Here is a 16,959-nt window from a genome sequence, read left to right on the forward strand (position 1 = left end):
CGGGCACCTACGTGGGGACGGGGACGCCAGCTGCAGCCACATAAAGAAGGGGAACAGAAGAGCTCTGTGCGCCGGCAATGCCGGGGTTGTGCTGGGGGTGGGGGGGGTTCACAAAAGGCAGGAAACGCCACGAAAAGTCTGGCACAATGGAGTCGGAAATGAGAACTTTGCTCTCGGGTTTCCACGGATCCATCCGATGGGGAAATTGAGAGCGGGGGTGTCTTTTTTTCACCGGCTGTTGCCAAGTCGTGGGAGACAGGGTGGCATTCTCCATTCACCGGTGGGAAGGTGACCCCACCCCCCCCCAAACCCCCTCCCTGAGAGCTCAGTGATGGTTTTCCCTGTATGTTGGGGTTCGTTTCTGGTATCGCAGCTCCCTGAACCATCTCACTCATTTTATTGGGGTTGTTCGGGCTTTTTCAAGCCTTCATCCATCCTCAACATCTTCCAGCCCCTCTGCACCCCCTACGGCCCGGTGGGGGGTGGCAGATGCTGCTGGTTGCACCCTGTACGGCTTGGAAGGGATTTTGGGGCGCAGAGTGGTTGGAAGATGCTCCCCAATTTTGGACACCACCTAAAATCCCACTGAATGCCAGGGCAGGGATAGAGGGGTCCCCCCCGCAGTGACTGGGGGGGGGGCTGCAGAGGGGCTGGAAGGTGTCCCCCTCCCTTCTTGAAGCCCCCCTAAAATCCTGCTTGGATGCAGCCAGGTCCCAGGGCAGGGATGCGGAGGGGGTTGGGGGGTGGGAGGTGGTGCACGGGGGGGCACGCCGACCCCCCCACCGACCCGGGGCGGCTTCCAAGAGACCCCCCCCTCCGCTGTTATGGACACCCACCCCCTCCAAACCCCTGCCAACCCCAGCTGCGGAGGGATGCGGTGCCTGCGGCGGGGGTGGGGGGGCGGCCCCCCTCGATGGGGAGGGGGCGGCCCCACCGGGAGTGGGGGGGGGGGAGGCCGGGGGGGGGGGCGCGGCGCATGCGCGGCCGCCCCTCGCCCTGCGCCGGGCAGCGCGGCGGGGCGCGGAGCGGGCGCGGGTTCGCCGCCGCTGCGGGCAGGTGCGGGCGGGCGGGCGGCACCGGCGGCACCGGCGGGGGGGCCGCGCCTGCCGCCAGCCGCGATTGGCCCGGCCCGGCCCGGCTCGGCCCCCTCCGGGGGGCCCGGCCCGCTGCCCCCCTCCACCATCCGCACCCCGCTTTTAAGCCCCCGGTGCCGGCGGGGTGATCGGCTCCACCGGCGGCGATGATCCCCTGTGCGCCGTGAGCACGGCCCCAGGTACGTGCGGCACCGGCACCGGCACCGGCACCGGCACCGGCACCGGCACCGGCACCGGCACCGGCACCGGCACCGCCCGCGCCGCGCCCCCCGCTGCGGTGCCCGGGGCCGGACCGGGCGGTGGGAGCGCACGGGGGGACGGTGACACCGCCGCGGTAGGAGCGGGATGGAGCCGGGCTGGGGGATGCGGTGGGGACAACGGGGCTGTCAGGGCTGGGGGATGCGGGGGTTGTGGGCCGGGGGGGTGACGGGGCGCTGGCATCGGGGCTGGGGGATACTGGGATGGGGGACACTGTGGGTACCAGGGTGGGCGGGGATGAGGGATGCTGGCACTGGGGATGGGGAGATGCTGTGACTGAGGGTTGGGGACACCGGGGACACTGGGGCTGTCAGGGATGGGGACACTGAGGGGACTGGGGCTGTCAGGGATGGGAACGCTGGGTCTGGGACTAGGGCTGGTGGGGCTGGAAGGGAGGCTGGGCTCGGGGCTGAGGGGTTGGGGACACTGAGGTAGGTGGACAATGGGGCTGGAGCCACTGGGGTTGTGGGGACACTGGGGACATCAGCCCGGAGGGACATCGTGGGGGCCAGGGCTCCCAGGGCTGGGTACACTGGGACTGGGGCTGGGGGATATGGGCACAGGGAGAGGCTGGGGGCCACCGGCACTGGAGGCAGTGGGACAGGCAGGGCTGGGGACACCGGCAGGACAGGCAGCACGACGCTGTGACCTGACCCCCTACCCGGCCCGCAGCGGAGCTGGCAGCAAGGCAGTGGGCAGGGAGAAGGGGTGAGGGGTGGCGGGAGAGCGGTGGGTGCAGGCAGATGGGTGCCCACCAGGGAATCGTCACCCTGCGGTGCCGGAGCCGGGTGCGCCTCAGCTCCCTCCGCGGCCGCCTGGTTCCCCGGCAGGGAGGGAGCCAGGAAGTTTTGCATCCCTGGGATGCCCCTGGCTGCCAGGGAGCAGGCAGGGCTGGCAGCGCGGTGGGGGCTCAGCACCACGGGCAGAATGAGTCCCAGTTTGCATGGCCTGGCATGGGGACACCGTGCGGCGAGGCCAGGCTGGATGGACAGAGGGCTGCTGGGATGGACGGATGCGGGTGCGGGTACCGGTGAGGGGTTTGCGGCTGCTTGGGGGCTCCTTGCACCCACCGGCCCGGGGGCTTGGCAAACCCAGTGCTGGTGGGGAGGACGGTGCCGGAGGCCTGGCTCTGTTCCAGGCCCACCGGCCCGGTGTCCTCCTCCCTGCTTTTGGTGCCAGGCACCAAGCGCTGCTTTCGAGTCACTTGCTGGTGTGCAGCCAAACGATCCATGGGGAAGGGGGCCGGGGGCTTGCCACGATCCTGCGCCGGCTTTGGAGCTCCAGCAGCGGCTTCAGTTTCCTGGGGAGAGACAGAAAGCCAGGAGGGGGGAAAAAAAATAAAAAGAAGAGCAAATTCTAAAATAAAGGCTGCAGACTGTCTGCCTAATAAAAATCGCACCCAGCAAAGGGCCCATATTGGACGGGATCACAGTTTTCTGAGGTGCTAATTTATTCTCGCAGGCTGGGGGGGAGCGGGAAGCATCACGTTGCCTGTGAGATGTGACGGCAGCGAGGTTTGCAGAATTCCTTTGTTGTGGGCAAAGAGGAGGGGACGCGGAGCCGGCCCCACTGCCGGGCTCCCGCCGCGGCCGCGCAGCCCTAGGGGGGCCCTCAGCGGACGCCCCCCTCCCCGTTGGGGTGGCGGAGGCATCGTGGCGCTGGGAGGGAGGTGGGTGCTGCGGGGGGGGCCGGTGGCTCCGGCACGGTTGGGCGCGGGGGGTGCAGAATTAGCCCTGCGATGGAGGGGACACGCTGGGAGGGTGGGCACTGAACGGCCGTGTGTGCGCTGATGGTGCTGGGGACTGGAGTGACCCGTGGGGACAGCAGAGGTCACAGGGTCTGCGCCCTGGCTGGGGGGGCAGCTGGGGGAACCCCCAGGGCTGGGGCATCCCCGGTGTGGTGGCACCCCTGTCCCACTGCATCCAGGCTGCCTCGGTGGGTGGGCAGTGCCCCCCTTCCCTCCCACCCATGCCAAGCCTGTGTCCCCCCACGGTCCCAAATGTCCCCTCTGCTCCTTGGGGATCCCTGGCACCGCAGCTGCCCCCAGCCCAGCCCATGGGTCGGGGCAGGTTGGGGCGAGAAGAGACCCCCAAAACTGGCCAGGTCATCCCAGCGCCCAATGGCCTGTGAGAAATTAAGCTATGTTTCAGCTGAAGCTAATCACCAGCCCCGGCTTTGCATATTCATGAAGCAGATGAATTATTCATGAGATGACAGCTAGTGACAGATGTGAAAATGTTCGTCGGGGTTGGGGGGGGGGGCAGCTTTGCACCAGCGTTATTTTAAATTTCTCTCGTCTGGCGTTCCCCTGGCTGGGGCTGGGCCGCTCGGGGGATGGGGACGTGCTTCTTGTCCCCGAGGGGGCCCAGCTGCACGGCACCGGGGACGTCGCTGTGCCCTGAGCCCGTGGCATCGCCCTGACTGCAGAGAGAGACACCCCTCCGTGAAACTCAGCCCCTCGGGCTTGCGGTGTCTTGGCCAGCGTTGGCTCCCCGTGCCACCCTCCTCGCCTTGCTGTCACCCGTGGGGATGGCGCGGTGATACCCGGCATGGCTGAGCCCGCGGCCCCTTTCATGGGCACCCCGGCCGGATCCCGCCCCAGCGGGATGGGGCTGGTGCTGCTTCCCCTGCTTGGCACAGAGGCTGGTGGTGCTGAGCCATGCTGGCAGGAGCGTTCCCCTGCCTGCGGTGGGGAGCCAGGATCTGGCCAGGGACGATCCCGGTGGTACCGTGGGGTCAGGACTCAGCCGTGCCAGCCTGGGGCTGCCTCGCTGGCGCTGCCGGAGCTGGATTGTGGGTTAGTGGATCAAGAGGAGGTGGGAAGGAGACGGTCTCAGTAATTAATGAGGCGCCGAGGCTGGGAGGACGCTGCCTGGCTTCGGCAGCCCCCTGCGCGGCATGGGGGTCCTCGCGCAGGGGCCACGGCGTGTGGTGGCTCCGGCACCAGCAGAGATGGAGGCTGCGGTGCCGCTTGCCCTGACCTTGGGATAAACTTTTTGCTGGCTCAGCACAGGGCCGGGCTCAGCAGAGGCGGCAGCTGGGGGTCCGGTGAGGGGCTGGGGGGGAACGCAGCGTGGCAGGGACCTTCCTTTGTCTCCGTGGCTTGGAGCGGAGCTGCAGTGCCACCGGGAATGTGGTCTCCATGTACTTCGAGGGCAGGGGAGCCAGCTGGGTGGCCCCAAGGGAGCAGCAGGCTGTGGCTGTGTGTCCTGTCCCTCGGGTGGGGGGAGCCCGGGACTCCCCTGCCTGTGGTCTGGGTTCCCGGAGGCAGCGGGTGCTGCTGGTGGGGCCAACCCTTCCCACCACTGCACCTTCCCTGCTGCAAAAGCAAAACCTGCAGAAATGCTGATGTTAGGGAAGGTGGCGGTGCAGCCAGAGCCCTGCAGCCCTACGGCCCCCCAGCCCCTCATCCCCCAGCCCCTCACCACTGGCAGCACCCGCTTCCCCGGTGCTGCCAGCCTGGGGTGCCCCCGGCGGGGTCGGGGACCACAGTCCCATGCATCCATCCCGGGCACGGCGTGCACCCAGCTCCGCAGCTGGCTGGGGTAGTGGCTGCAAATCCAAAGAGCAACTTCTCTGTTTAACATTTAAATAAACCCCGGGCTGTTTACCCAGCGGCGCTGCCCGGCGTTTGCTCAGCGAGGACCCATCTCCAGAACAGCGGCTCTGGGTAAACAGCCGAAAGCTTAGAGGAGTATTTATACACTGGAGCGTTAATGCAGCTCTTTGGGATCTCTTGGGTCCGTTCAGCTCCTCCTCCATCCCACCACCCTGATTGTGACCCTGGCCAGGGCACGGCGCCGGGACCCTGAGGTTTGGGGCTGGTGGCTCCGGGTTGTGGCTGGGAATGGGGGCTGCCCTGCTCTGAACTGGGGCGGCCACAGGCCAGGGAGGAGGAGGATGGAGGAAGGGAAGGTCTCGGAGATGCTGCGGAGAGGTGTCAGGGAGTGAGACTTGATCAGTGTTTTCCCATGTGGGAAATTGTCCTGTTTGCCCTTCGATGAGAAAAGTCGCCTGGATGCTGCAGGGGCGAGTGACAAAGGGTGTGAAAAAGAAAATGGGTGAAAAGACCAAAATAAAAAGGGACCACAGGTGGTTCGAAGCCCTGGGACGTGTGCGGGCATGGCACCCAGGGCACCCTTCTTCCTGGGTGCTGAGAGGCTCGGATGTCCCCATCCTGCACCCACCGCCCCCATCCCACACCCACCACCCCATCCTCATCCAGTGGGGTCTTGGGGCTGCGGCTCGGCAAAGGCAGGGGCCACCCCATCCCGCGCCCCGGTGCTTATGGTTTGTGCTGGGAGAGCTCCTGACACCCCAGAACGTCAAAATTAGCATTTCAGTGGGGAGGAGCTGGAACCTCCCGAGCACTACCCTGCCCAGCAATTTATTTTTCCCCCTATAGTGGGAAATCAGGGAAAAGTTTGGTGCTGCCCAGGCTGCGAGCCGGGGGCATTTCCTTCCTTGGAGGATCTCTGAGCGGGGAAGAAGGTGCCGCTGTCATGCTGTCAGTGCCGTGGAGCAGCCCAGGGGCTGCTCTGGGGTTTTTTGGCTCCCGGGGGATGTGGCTGGGTGAAGGTGCAGTGAGCCACAGCCCGGTCCCTGCTCCGCACCCCGGGAATTTCCCTCCACAGCTGGAGCCGGGGTCAGGTCACCTCCTCATTTTTTGTCATCAGCTGGGTTTGGAGGCAGAAAGCGCCGGGGACCTGCTGCGGGAGGGAAGGGGCTGCAAACGCTTTCTTCTTTAGAAAAGATAAGATAAAGCGTACTTTTGCGCCCCCCAAAAAGGCCTTTTCCAGCACTGAACATGGGGGGGTCTCCTTTTTTCTTGCCATTTTGCTCTTGCTTTCTATTTTTGTCCCATAAAAGCAGAAGGGACAGAATGAGAAATCAAGGGCTGGAAAATGGAGCATCAGGGATGGGGGAACCTGTGGGCTGAACTGAAGCCTCGGCTCCAGGCAGCTGGGAGAGGGCTGGGGGGGGTCCTGGTGTCCCCCCCAAAGCAGGGTGCTCCCCCGCTCACTGTCCTGGCTGGGGGTCAGTGTCAGAGCTGGGGGACCCATGTGGGGACCACAAACTCCATGCTGGATCTACTGGTGCGCAGGGGACCCTGGGTCTGGTTTGAGCTCGTGGCCACGTGGTGCTGAGCTCCAGCGCAGCCCCGTTTGGGGTTTGGGGATGCTGTTGCATCCCTGCTGCCTCTGCTTGGCCGGTTCGGTGACGGAGGGGTGCCGGGGCCTGGTTAAAATAATCCCAAACAGAGCCCAGGCCGGGTGACAGTTGTGGTGGGTGCCGGGTGATGGTTGTTTCCGTGCCCGGCAAGCAATCCATCCAACTTCCCTCCGAGCCCGGAGACCAAATGATTTAAAAAATACTAATCGTTGCTGCAGTCAAACAGATGGATGGGAGATTTTCGGCGAGCGGCGGTGCCGGCTTTGTGCTCCACGCGCCGCACGCCGGCTCCGACAGCCGGAGGCGTCCACTGCATGTTAATGCTGGGGGCAGAGCAAGGGCCGGCTCCCACGCTGCCAGCTCTGCCGCGGCTGGGCTGGGGGGCTGCGGGACCCCCGGGCTTGCCTGCTGCCCCCACCATGGAGGTGCGTGTCCCACCTCCAGCGGTGCAGCGGGTGGGTGTGGGGATGTCACCGTGGGTGGCAGTGGTGGCAGGGGACACAGAGGGACGCGCCACGGCTGGGGGCTCGGTGTGTCGATGGGTGGCACCCCGTCCTCCATCCCAACCCCACAGCGACTTCGTGCCGAGAGTGAAATCCAACTGTCTCCAAGCTAATGGCATCTTGCTAAGTGGGGCTAATCCTGCTCTCTCCGCGGCTCCTGGGGGTTGGTGTCAGCGCGGCCCCGCTGTGATTTATGGCCAGATGATGTTGCCGAACAAGCAGGGAGCGGGCAAGCGGTGGCCTCCCACCCCCTCCGCTCTCGTTGCAGGTCAAGGATGGTCCATGTGATGGGGGATGCCGGCTGCTGGTTCCTGCTCGGGCTCTCCCTCCTCCCCATCGCCGTCCTGGGTAAGTGCCACCAGCGCTCCACAGCCGGGGTTAATTAGCCAATAATGGTAAACAGCAGCAAATTATGAACTGTATCAGCCATAATAAATAGCGAGGGTGAATAATAACCAGGGGAGGGCTCGGGCTGTAGCCCCCCTGCCCGCCCCCAGCTCCCTGCCCTGGGCTGCGGGGGATTAGCGAGGGAGAAGCCACCCAGGAGACCGTGGACACCCCCCACGCTGGGATCCCCGCAGGCGAGACCTTAAATACTTAATCCCATTGGTGGCACCCTCCCCACTGCGGACTTGAGCCCCCCCGCAGATTTGCCATGTCTCTGGTCAGGGGACCCCATGTCCCCCCCATCTGCGGGGGCATCACAGCATCCTGCTGCACAGGGTGGGTTTTGGGATCCCCCCCACCCTGGTACCCTCCCCGCATGTCTCCCGGTGAGCAAAGAGCGTGGGGTGCGATGGAGGGTGGGGAGCTGGGGGGGAGGGAAGGTGCCAGGCGGGGATTAGTGGCCGTCCCTGGTCCCCAGCCAGCTGGGCTCTGCGGGGAGCATCCCCCCGACCCTGCTGCGGGCAGGGAGAGCCGCGCCACAGGGGTTTCCGAGACTTGTGGGATTTGCGGCGGCAGAGCCTGCATAGGCAGGATTAGTGCCTGCATGGGGCAGGATTAGTGCGGGAGGAGGAGGAGGAGGGGGTCACAATCGCTGACACACTTTATCCCGGTGCGGGGATGGCTTTCCTGCTGGTGCCACAGGGGTTGGATGGCACCAAGTCGTTGGTGGAGGGTCCGCCTCCGCGGGCAGGGATGGGGAGGACTGATATCGCTGTGGGAGTGGTGCGGGACCCATGGGTGCAGAGCAGCAGCTACAGCCTGGCAGCATCTTGGAGGGTTGGGGGCTTGGCCGAGTCAGGGTTCAGCCCTGGAGGGGCAGATTTAACTGGCAAAGTTGGTCTGCAGCCACTAGACAGGGAGGCTGTACAGTGTCCTGCTTCATGCTCTTCCCTGGAGGCTCAGGGGTGCCCTGTACAGACCCCCCAACACCCAGCAATACCCCCAGCTCTCCCCACTACGAACAAGAGCCCTGCAGGAGCTCCGGCCACCCACCCCTGTGGTATCTGGGCACCTCTCCCCACAGGCTCCCAGGACGATGGGAAGGTGATCCACATCAGCAGGGTGCAGCACGAGGCTGTGCGCGTGGGGTTGGGGGAGCCCGTGGCCCTGCCCTGCCTCTTCCTGCTCCAGCCCTCCGCCTCGCTGGGGCCCAACGAGCCCCCCGACCCTCCCCGCGTCAAATGGAGCAAGGTGCGCTCGGCCACCGGCCAGAGGGAGGATGTCCCCGTCCTGGTGGCCAAGGACAACGCGGTGAAGGTGGTGAAAGCCTACAAGGGCCGGGTGTCCCTGCCTGGCTACCCCCGTGACCGCTACAACGCCACGCTGCTGCTGCATGCCGCCCGCGCCAGCGACGCAGGGCTGTACCGCTGCGAGGTGGTGGCCGGCATCGACGACGAGCAGGACCTGCTGCCTCTGGAGGTGACGGGTGAGCCGGGCACTGCGCCGTGGGGGCGGCATTGCCGGGGGAGCTGCAGGGGCATCGTGGGTACCGTGGCGGGGTGGCGTGGGTGCCAGCGTGTGTTGTGTGCCCCACGCAAGCTGTGGACCCCGTGCACCCTGTACAAGCCCTGCACCCCACGCGAGCCCTGCGCTCCGTACAAGCCCCGCACCTCGTTCAAGCCGTGCACTCCATGTACCCCGTGCACCCTGCACAAGCTGTGCCACCTCTGCACCCCGTGCCAGCTGTGCCATCCGCTGCCCTTCCAGGTGTTGTCTTCCACTACCGCCCCGCGGGCGAGCGCTACGCGCTGACCTTCGCTGCTGCCCGCCGTGCCTGCCTGGACAACTCGGCCTTCATCGCCTCGCCCCAGCACCTCCAGGCCGCCTTCGAGGACGGCTACGACAACTGCGACGCGGGCTGGCTGGCCGACCAGACGGTGCGGTAAGTGTGCAGCATGGGCTGCCGGCCGGGCACACCTCTCTGCAGGCGGCCACGGAGCTGAGCGTCTGCCGTGCCCCTCTCCGGCAGGTACCCCATCACGCTCTCCCGGCCGGGCTGCTACGGAGACCGCAACAGCCTCCCCGGCGTCCGCAGCTACGGCCGGAGAGAGCCCGGCGAAGAGTACGATGTCTACTGCTACGCCCGGGAGCTGCGAGGCAAGCGGTGCCGGGTGCGCGCCGGGCCGGGCAGGCGGGTGCTCGGGGACGTCCCTCCGGGGAGATGGCGGTGGCTGGGAGCGTGGGCATCTCCGTGCATCTCTTGCCTGCTGCGGTTTGGCTATGGGGATGGGTGCCGGTGCCGTGCCAGCACTCGGTGTCCCCCTCGGTGCCGGTGTACCGTGGCACGGTGCAGCTGTCGTACTCAAGTCATGGAGTCTTCCAAAAAATACCGCTCGCCTTCGGGCCGTCGGGACCATCACATCTTTCTGTCCCTGCATCCCCAATGGGCTCTGCTCTCTTGCAGGGACGGTGTTTTACGCCACGGTGCCGGGGCGGTTCACCTGGCAGGGGGCCCAGAGGCACTGCCAGAGCCGGGGCGCTTCGTTAGCCACCACGGGACAGCTCTACCTGGCGTGGCGCGAGGGCCTGGACCAGTGCGACCCGGGCTGGCTGGCCGACGGCAGCGTCCGCTACCCCATCAGGCTTCCGCGCAGGAAATGCGGAGGCGAGGCCTCGGGCGTCAGGACCCTCTATCAGTTCCCCAACCGCACCGGCTTCCCCCCCGCCGCCTCCAAATTCGATGCCTACTGCTATAAAGGTAAGGGGCACCAGCTGCAATGCTGGCACCGTGTTTCTCCCCAGACCCCACACCAGCCCTGGCCCTTCTTCCCTTGGAATCGGTGGGCATGGCTGGGAAAATTGCTGCGGATGAATATTTAATGGGGGAATTAATGAGATAAATGAGGAGAGCTGCGCTGGGAGGAAGCCCAGCTCCATGCATCACCCTGGCATGGTGCAAGGCTGGGGGATCTGGTGCCTGGTACCAAACCCCGGGAGGGGGCGGCGGGATGTGGGTCCCCATTCACGCCTCAGATGCCTGTCCTGCCCCTTTGGTCCTGCCGCTGGCATGGCTGACGCTCGTGGTCTCACCGCAGCGCGTGTGGCCGTGGGGCAGAGGGAGCCGGAGGAGCCGGTGCTGCCCACGCTTGACCCGCCGGGAAGCGACAACGTACTGGTGGAGCACAGCGAGGACCTGGGCATGTCAGGGGACACCCGGGACACCCCACGTGACCGCTACAGACTCCTGCTGCAGCCAGGGCCCGTGGGGCTGGGTGAGGATGAGGACGAGCAGTTGCAGCCGGCGAGCAGCAGCCCAGCGGCGCAGCGCGGTGACCTCCCCGGGGCTGCACCGTCGTGGGCGCCGGTGGCTCGCGGCCTGGGGCTGGGCGATGGCACATCCCTGCCTCCCACCGTGGCCTCCTCGCCGGCATGGCCGCACGAGGATGAAGCTCTCAACGTGGTGGACCATGCGCCGGTGAGCTCTTGGCAGGATCCAGCCAGCACCAGCCCAGCACTGCCGGTGCAAGAAGCCCCTGGCCCCGAGGAGCCCCCGGCCGCCCTCCTACCGCAGCCCCAAAGCCCAATCCAAAAGCACATCACCGGCTCACCGCCGGCACCGCCTGGGCTGGGGACGGTCCCTGGCACGGCAGCAGAGACCCCCAGCACCCCACCGGCCAGCTCCCACGCCCCGAGGAGGAGCAGCTACGCCGGGCTGAACGGGCGCTACTTCCAGCTGCAGCGGCAGAGCTGGGACCCCACGGTGGCTGCAGACCCGGTGGGGACAGTCACCCACCTCCCTGTCCTGGCCCTGGAGGTGAAGGGGGCTGCAGCCAACGCGGTGGAGACGTGGAGCATCCCCCGCGCCGGCACCGAGAGCCTCTGGCAGGAGGGCACCTACTCACCCTCCAACGCGGTGGAGGAGGAGATCGGCCCCGGTAAGTGGTACCCGAAAGCGGTTGGGGGGGTCCTGGCAGGGGCTGTGCTGGCTCGGGGACCCCATGGCTGTGCTGTCTCTTGCAGAGCTGATGGCACCGGCCACCGCCCTGGTGTCCCCCTCACCACATGCACCTTCCCAGAGAGATTCACCATGGCTGAACACGGGCACGACTGCCCACAACCCCAGGGGCCCCGCACAGACACCCCCCCTGCCGTCCCCGTCCCTGCCTGCCTCCGCAGTTCCCCACGATGCTCTTGGCCACCGGGACATCACCACGGTGGGGGCTCAGCCCCATGTCCCCAGCGCCCGCGGGGACTCTCCCCAGCCACCCGTGGATGCCACCAAGGACTTCTCCGGAGACGTCCTCTCCCAGGAGGACAGCGGCTCTGTCCCACCGCACCCCCCAATGCCCCCGGCCCCGCTGGTGGCCGAGGGCCCCGAGATGGCCCCACAGCCCCACGGTGACAGCGGTGACGGCAGCGGGACCCTGGGTGACAGCTCACTGGAGAGGCAGAGGAAAGCAGTGACCTTCTTCCACCCAGCAGGCCCCTCCGTGGGGCACCCCACCACCCCTGGTCCCACTGAGGTGGCTGCTCCCCTGCCCCGGGAGGGGCTGAGCCCCACAGCTCCTCACGGGCCAGCCGAGCTGCCGGCTGAGCCCAGCCACGAGGAGCCAGCCACATACGGGGATGCTAAGAAGGGCTCAGTCGAGCCAAGTGGCAAAACAACCATGTCCCCCTCGACATGGGACATCCCCTCGCCGTCGCCCCCCTCCACGGCCGGTGAGGTGACCCCACGGGCTGACACCGAGCAGCCGGCGGAGGTGGATACACTGGAGTCAGCAGCTGAGGAGGGGTCCGCGAGCTTTGCCCCTACAGCCCCACAGCCCACCAGCCACACTGCATCAGAGCTGGGGGGAGCGGAGCATCTCCTCCTGCCACCCCCAGCCCCTCGGCAGCCCCCCACCAGCCCCAGCTCGCCGGGTGTCCTCAGCCACAAGGATGCACCAACAGCTCCCGGCGATGAGGATGCCTCCGGGGAGGTGAAGAGGGAAGAGCCCCCTGCGCCCTCCAGCTCGCCCACCCACAGCCCCTGGCCATCACCCACTGCCCCCCACCCCTGGGTGCCGGAGGTGCCCGAGTCCCCCAGCTCGGGGCCGCTCTTCGAGCCCTCCACAGCGGCTTTGCTGGGAGGACTGGGGGGGTCCCCACTGCTGGACGCCGACAGCGGGAGCGGCGAGGAGCCGGGGATGGAGGAGCCGGGGATGGAGGAGCGGGGGCTGCTGGCCTGGGCGGGCGCTGGCAACACCAGCTGGCACGGTGAGCATGGTGCTGCGGGGTCGGGGTGCTGCAGGCACCCAGAGCCGATGGGCACAGGGAGAAAGGGGCTGGGTGGCAGGAGGACCTCGAGGCCGACCCCCCCCCCAGGCTGCCACAGCATTGTGCCAACCCACAGGGTTGGTTTTAAGGCAGCGGTTGGGGGGGCAGGGGGTGGTTGTCTCTCCTTTTACCCAAGCCAATCTACTCACCGGCAAATTTCTGCCAACTGTGATGGGCTGGGAGCGGGTCCTGGGTTTTTCAAATGGAGCCAAGCTATTAACATGAGCTGGGAAAGCATCCTCGTTAATATTTGCACTTGCTAATAATAATAGCTCGAGAGGCAGCTGCTGGTGGGGGAATGCACAGCATGCACTGCCCGGCCACGGCTGGCACAAAGGCGACAAATATATTTAAAGAGTAAAACCACAGCAAGGTGGAAATAAAAAAAGGCACCGCGGTTCATGTGCGGCAGCCAGCAGTGCCGGGGCAGGACCAGGCCCTGGGTGCTGGTGGGGAAGGCGGTGGGGGCTGTGGTGTCCCCCCACCCTGGCTCAGGGCACCCGTTCCCACCCCGCAGCTCCGGCTGACCCCTGCCAGAACAACCCCTGCCTGCACGGTGGGACCTGCCGAGCCAACGGCACCGTCTGCGGGTGCAGCTGCGCCCCGGGCTTCACCGGGGAGAACTGCGAGATCGGTGAGCAGCCGGAGCATCCCGCCGTGCCAGGGCAGGATCCGTCCCTGCCTGCACCTGCCTGCACGGCACAGAGCAGCGGACACACTTGGAAGTGGGGAGGGGAATGGAGCTGGGGCGCTAAGTCCTGCTGGATCCCCCCCACCCATCCTCGGTCACTGCTGGCACTGGTGCTGGCACAGGGGACGGTGGGTTGGGCGGGTGGTGGCGGGGGGGTCTCTGCACACCCGCAGCTCCTGGCATGTCCCCGCAGACATCGATGACTGCCTGTCCAGCCCCTGCCAGAACGGCGGCACCTGCATTGACGAGGTCAACTCCTTCGTCTGCCTCTGCCTGCCCAGCTATGGCGGCAGCCGCTGCGAGAAAGGTGGGGAGCGCAGCAGCCGCCATGGGGAGCTGCTCCCTGCATCCTCCCCTGGGGTGCTGGGGGTCCGGTTCCCCTCGCCGTCCCCACCATCCCCATCTTCCCACAGACACGGAGGGCTGCGACCACAACTGGCACAAGTTCCAGGGTCACTGTTACCGCTACTTCGCCCGCCGGCGCTCCTGGGAGGACGCGGAGCGGGACTGCCGCCGCCGCGCCGGCCACCTCACCAGCATCCACTCGCAGGAGGAGCACAGCTTCATCAACGGTGTGGGGTGGGGGGGATAGCACCCCGTCCCGCAGCTCTCCAAGCATCAGCACCCCTGGGTGCTCTTCGCCTTCACCGTGTGAGACGTGGGTGCTTCTCTCCATAGGCTTTGGGCACGAGAACACCTGGATCGGGCTCAATGACAGGATCGTGGAGCAGGACTTCCAGTGGACAGACAACACAGGCTTGGTGAGAGCCTTGGAGGTGGCTCCTCCTGGGGTGCAGGGTGCCGGGCTCAGAGGGTGTGGGGCTTGCAGGGCTCTCACGGTCTCTTGTGTCCCACCAGCAATACGAGAACTGGCGGGAGAATCAACCTGACAACTTCTTTGCGGGCGGTGAGGACTGCGTGGTGCTGGTATCCCACGAGATCGGCAAGTGGAACGATGTGCCCTGCAACTACAACCTGCCCTACATCTGCAAGAAAGGCACAGGTACTGCCTGCCCCGGCATCCCTGTCCCACAGCCCCCGGCATCCCCATCCCACAGCTCCTAGTGTCTCCATCCCCATCCTGCAGCCCCTGGTATCCCCATCTTGCAGCTCCCAGTGTCTCCATCCCCGTCCCGCAGCCCCCCAGTATCCCCATCCCACAGCCCCCGGCATCCCCATCCCACAGCTCCTAGTGTCTCCATCCCCATCCCACAGCCCCCTGGGCACCTCCTCATCCTCAGAAAAACCTCTCCCAGCCCTTCATCCAGGAAAACTCAAGCAGTTCCCCTTAATCTCCATCTTTCCTTTTTTTTTTCCCCACAGTCTGTTCTTCCCTCTCCACTTTAATTTGTTTAATTTGCCACCATTAAAACTATTACGTCCTCATTCCTTATCTTGAAAGTTATATTAACCTCCAGCTGCTCGTTGCGAGCCGGAGAAGCACGCTGCCCTCTCCCGCCGGCCGCGTGTTAACGATGCGCTCGCCCCGATAAGGCCATTAATTAAGTAAATCCTGGGGAACACCTCAGTGCCAGCCTGTTGGAGGAGCCCCTCATTAAAGCCATCCAGCTCATGGAGAGAACCGGCGGCATCGGCAGGGTCCCCCCTTGTCCCCTCCTGGTGACAGGGGGGTGATGGGGGTCTCTTCCCCCCTCCCCAGTGCTGTGCGGGCCCCCGCCGGAGGTGGCGAATGCCTTCACCGTGGGGAAGAAGAAGGAGAAGTACAGCATCCACTCCAGCGTGCGCTACCAGTGCGAGGAGGGCTTCACCCAGCGCCACGTGCCCACCATCAAGTGCCACAGCACCGGCAAGTGGGACCGGCCCAAAATCCTCTGCACAAAACGTTAGTGGGGACGGGGCGGGGGGTCCTGGGGGTGTGTGGCAAGGGACCGGCTCCCTCCCGGGGGCCACGGTCCCTGACCCCCCCGGGTCCCCTCCCTTGCCCCCGTTAGCCAGGCGGTCACACCGAGCGCGGCGTCACCACCGCCACCGTCACAGCCACCCCCACCACCAGCACCACCACCACAAACCCCGCAAGGAGCGGCGAAAACACCGCAAGCACCTCCGGCTGGACTGGATGGAGGAGGGCCACTACTTCTAGAGCCGGGGGATGAGGAAGCACAAGGGCCCCTGTCCCTGGGACCAGCCGGGTCCCCGACGGGATGTGGTGACGTTTCCTGCCCCCCCTCCCACCCACCCCCTCTTTTATAACCCCACCTTGGCTTTAGCTCCTAGGATGCCCGGCCCCATAGGGAATAGGATCCGGAGGGGGCGGCTGCGTGTGCGTCCCCAGCCCTCCCTGCATGCCCCACGCTCAGCCCCCCCGACCCGGGGTCGAGCCCCCAGCCCTGCACAGGGATCCCCCATCCCCGCGCGGGGTCTGTTCCCCGGCTGGGCTCTGCCTCCCCTCCCCAAAGGAGGGGGATTAATCCGCCAGCCCCCCCCCCCATCTCCCACCCTGGCCGTCGTGTCTCACTGGCCCAGGGTGGCTCCAATTTTTTAGCAGTCCCCCCCCCAATCTTCCCACCCCAGCCCCCCGGTCCTGCTCGTGGGGCATCCCTGCGGCCAGCACGGGGACCCTGCCCGGCGAGGGGACGATGCCACCGGGGCCGGTGTCCTGCTCTGCCACCTGCTTTCGGGGGTTGATTTTTATTTTCCCTTTCCGTTTGTCGTCGGGTCCCCGTTGGAGTTGGCGTGTGTGTGTGTGTGTACGGCGCTTTCTGATCTCTGCTGTTTGCGACGTGACTGCCGTGTCCTGAGCCCCCTCCCCGTCCCTGCCCTGTGCCATTTCTGACTCTGCCTTTCTGTACTGCTGGACATTTTAATAAATTTTTTTAACAGTTGAGTGGCTCCAACCCCATGTTTCCTGGGGGCAGGGGGAGTGCGGGCACCCAGGGCATGGTCCCCCTGCAGCCCTTGCCTTGCCTTGGCCGGGGACTGCCATACCAGCGCTCTCCATCTGCCTCCTTTCGCCGCCACTAAATTAATTTTAAGCAAACGCAATCCTTCTCCCAGGGCTCGTTGTGCCAGCCCCGCCGCCTGCTCGCGGCACGAGCCAAGAGCTCATGAATCACGCCGGCGGCGGCTGCCACGTGCGTTGCCGGTGGTGAGCAGCGCGGCTGCAGCTTTCCCTGCCAGCCCCGGTAAGACGCAGAGATGCTGATGAATTTATCAGGGTGGTGCCTGTGTTAGCCATGGGTGCAGGGGCTGCGGCCCCCATGCCGGCTGCCATCCATCAGCATGTGACAGTCACCACCTGGGGCTCCGGTGGCCTCTGGCGCTGCGCAGTCCCCCCACTCCCCTCCTGGGGTCACGGTGGCCGGAGCGTCAGCTCCCAGCAGCTCCTGATGGTGATGGATGGACTGCGCTCAGCTGTGCCAGGTGCAGAGGAAGCCCCAAGCCCCCTCCGCCATGGGAGACCCCGGGGTCCCCACCCATGCCGTGCCATCCCCGCGGTGCCTCCTGATTGCTGCCAGCACCACGGTGCCCTGAGACAGCTCTACTGATGCTGCTCCCTTGGATCTGGTCCTGATAAATC

At 66.0% G+C, this 16,959-nt stretch overlaps 1 protein-coding gene across 2 annotated transcripts; it reads left to right on the forward strand.

Annotated features, from left to right (window-relative positions):
• The first annotated feature begins 995 nt into the window (after nt 1-995).
• Nucleotides 996-16,264, forward strand: NCAN (neurocan). 2 transcript variants are annotated; one of them, XM_075077080.1, is made up of 15 exons: nt 996-1,273; nt 7,296-7,375; nt 8,499-8,900; nt 9,182-9,356; nt 9,444-9,571; nt 9,879-10,172; nt 10,510-11,349; nt 11,435-12,670; nt 13,248-13,364; nt 13,615-13,728; nt 13,835-13,993; nt 14,100-14,182; nt 14,280-14,424; nt 15,082-15,264; nt 15,374-16,264. In XM_075077080.1, exons 2-15 carry the CDS (start codon nt 7,303-7,305, stop codon nt 15,520-15,522), a joined length of 4,098 nt encoding a protein of 1,365 aa, XP_074933181.1. In that variant the 5' UTR covers nt 996-1,273; nt 7,296-7,302; the 3' UTR covers nt 15,523-16,264. The 2 variants fall into 2 exon arrangements, with proteins under 2 accessions (XP_074933181.1, XP_074933180.1); XM_075077079.1 differs by having other exon boundaries at nt 15,378-16,264.
• The last annotated feature ends 695 nt before the right edge of the window (nt 16,265-16,959 follow it).

Source organism: Phalacrocorax aristotelis, chromosome W (assembly GCF_949628215.1).
Source record: "Phalacrocorax aristotelis chromosome W, bGulAri2.1, whole genome shotgun sequence".
Taxonomy (NCBI): domain Eukaryota; kingdom Metazoa; phylum Chordata; class Aves; order Suliformes; family Phalacrocoracidae; genus Phalacrocorax; species Phalacrocorax aristotelis.

Coding starts and splice junctions, on each gene's coding strand:
- NCAN (XM_075077079.1), top strand. CDS start 7,303: ATGGTCCATGTGATGGGGGATGCCGGCTGCTGGTTCCTGCTCGGGCTC. Junction 13,365..13,614: donor CGGGGAGAACTGCGAGATCG/GTGAGCAGCCGG, acceptor ATGTCCCCGCAG/ACATCGATGACTGCCTGTCC. Junction 15,265..15,377: donor CAAAATCCTCTGCACAAAAC/GTTAGTGGGGAC, acceptor CCCGTTAGCCAG/GCGGTCACACCGAGCGCGGC.